A 2,543-nucleotide genomic window follows, 5' to 3' on the forward strand; every position below is an offset into this window, starting at 1 on the left:
CTGTGAAACTGATCAGACTGTAGCCTACCTTATCCGAGGTAGTTGTGAATTCTATTCTGTGTTCGTTTTTCTCATCATGCACACCTAAAATCCGATTATTTAAACGCCGGGCGATTCATTTGAAGGGATATTTAATTACAGCTCTCATCAGTCGGCCGCGTTGCAAATCCAGATATTTTTCTAAAGTACTTCTCTTATTGGTGCATCGAGTGAAGTTTCATGTTATTTAGAGTTTCGACTTTTTCTGAAGGACGTTATTGGCCAGTTTCGCTCTCTCTGAGAAGGTGTGGGAACTTTATCGTTTTTTTGTACTGAAGAAAATGACATAAATCGCATGTTCGCAAGAGGGAGAACGTCACACGTCGCGATCTTTATTTTGAACATTAGCGCGACCACACTACTATGGCTAGTAGTGGCTCGGGAAAATCAGATAGCGAGGTTTCCACCAGCATCCTTAGCGGAAGCTTGCAACAAAGGAAGAGACTTTCATCCGTCTGCGACGCATGCAAGAGCAAAATGCAGCTGGTGGCGGAGCTGCTCCTGTTGTCCAGCGAGACCAGGCCGGTGGTGAACGCCGACGGGATGCCCGTAGCCGAGACGTTCGAGAAATGCCGCGACACGGTGATCGCGCGAACCAAGGAGCTATCGATCATCGTTCACGATATCCAGAGCCAGCTCAACATGGGGAAGTTCGTGGAGGTCGGCGACCGACTGGGCGAGATGGGCGACTTGGTGGTCTCTCTGACCGAGTATTCGGCGCACGCCGCTTACCTGGCGGCGGTGGAGATCCCGGGTTCCCAAGCTGCCGTTTCCGGTCTGGTTGACCGCTACAAAGTCACCCGATGCCGACACGAAGTGGAGCAAACGTGCAACGTCCTCCGCCTGACGGCTCTGGCCGACCTGACTCCGCAGCTCCTTCTGGAAGTCTCGCAGAACATCCTGAAGAACCTCACCGCGCTTACGGACGCCTCCTCTCTGGCCAGTGATAAATCCAAGGACAGGTTTGCCAGGGAGCAGTTCAAAGCCGGCGTCAAGTGCATGAGCACGAGCGCCACGGCTCTTTTGGCGTGCGTGCGCGAGCTGAAGGCCTGCCCGAGCGACCTGACCCGGAACCGCTGCGTGCTTTTCAGCGGGCCGCTCGTGCAGGCCGTGCACGCCTTGGTGGGCTTCGCCACCGAGCCGCAGTTCCTCGGCAAAGCCGCCGCCATCCCCCCCGAGGGCAAAGGGGTGCAGACGGCTGTTCTGGGCGGCGCCATGAGCGTGGTTTCGGCCTGCGTGCTCCTGACCCAGGGCCTCAAGGATATTTCGCAGCATCCCGAGAACAGCTCCCAGATGCCCCTCTATCGGGATCGGCTGAGAAACTCTGCATGCGCCGTCTCGGACGGCTGCACACTCCTGTCTCAGGCACTAAGGGAACGATCCTCACCTAGAACTTTACCGCCAGTTAACTCTCATTCTGTGAATTAAAACTCCTCCCCGGCACGTTGTTTTGAAGTACCAAAGAATTTAATCAGGTTCAACCCCGCATGCGTTCTTAAAAATAAAGGTTTGATAAGACTGATGATACACGGGGGAATTCTTTTGGGCAGCGTTGATGTCTTTGGGAAGCCAGGTGTGACACACGACCGATCTAAAACGTATTTTTGTTAACTGTTCTCATTCGGTTAAGCGCCCCGTGTATCAACAGTCTAAAGGGTTTTCACAGCAGTTCCATTTAAAATATCATTTCGAGTTCCAAAAAAGAATGTTCGCGGTGTACGGAACCTTTTTTTGCATTTGAAAGGTTCCGTGTATTTTTAAACATTCTCTGCGGAACGCCGATTAAGAACCTGTGTTTTTAAGAGCGCAGCGTGTAGTAAACGTAGTGATTAAACATGCAGATGAACTTTTCGTGGCGGTCGGCTTCACACGAGCTCGCGTTCGTAGGTTTTTCTCAAACTGGATGGGATTGGGGAAGAAGAAGAAGAAGAAGAAGAAGAAGAAGCTTTTACTAAAACTGACAACTTTCGCTAAATCCGTGTCGGTTGAGCATACAATTTTGGCCAGAAGTGGCCCTTACAACAGAAGCCTTAAAATCGATACTGAAAGCCTTTACCTCAGTGTTTAGCTGAATGGATGTCCCTGAGATTCGTAGAAATCATCAGCATAGTAACGTTCGTATTCCATGTGTGAATCTGTAATGAGTAAAAGCTGCTGTGAGTGTGTGCCATAGGTTTTACACTATTTACCAGACTTACAATTATATTTTAATGTGCTGTTTTATTTTTTGTTTTTTTCCCTTCGCCACGCGCCTCGTTTTTTTTTTTTTTTTTTTTTTTTTATCATGCATGTACTGGAGTATTTATTTCAAGCAATTAAAAATGTTGTTTCTCATAACCGCTGTTGTGCGACATCTCAGTCGAAGGATCGAAAGACTCGATGATTTCGAATCTGCGAAACGTTAAAATACGCGCTCATCTTCCTGGCATTGAGACGTAAGAGGAAATCTGATGCGTTCGTTGAAAGAAAGGGAATTTGATTTTGTCGAAGAATTCCGCTAAACA

General features: G+C 48.8%; 1 protein-coding gene across 1 annotated transcript; it reads left to right on the forward strand.

Moving 5' to 3' along the window:
* The first annotated feature begins 365 nt into the window (after positions 1-365).
* Positions 366-1,861, forward strand: LOC122348494 (talin rod domain-containing protein 1-like). The gene has a single exon (XM_043243978.1). The coding sequence runs from the start codon at positions 403-405 to the stop codon at positions 1,465-1,467; it is 1,065 nt and encodes a 354-aa protein (XP_043099913.1). The 5' UTR covers positions 366-402; the 3' UTR covers positions 1,468-1,861.
* The last annotated feature ends 682 nt before the right edge of the window (positions 1,862-2,543 follow it).

This window comes from Puntigrus tetrazona, chromosome 7, assembly GCF_018831695.1.
Source record: "Puntigrus tetrazona isolate hp1 chromosome 7, ASM1883169v1, whole genome shotgun sequence".
NCBI lineage: Eukaryota > Metazoa > Chordata > Actinopteri > Cypriniformes > Cyprinidae > Puntigrus > Puntigrus tetrazona.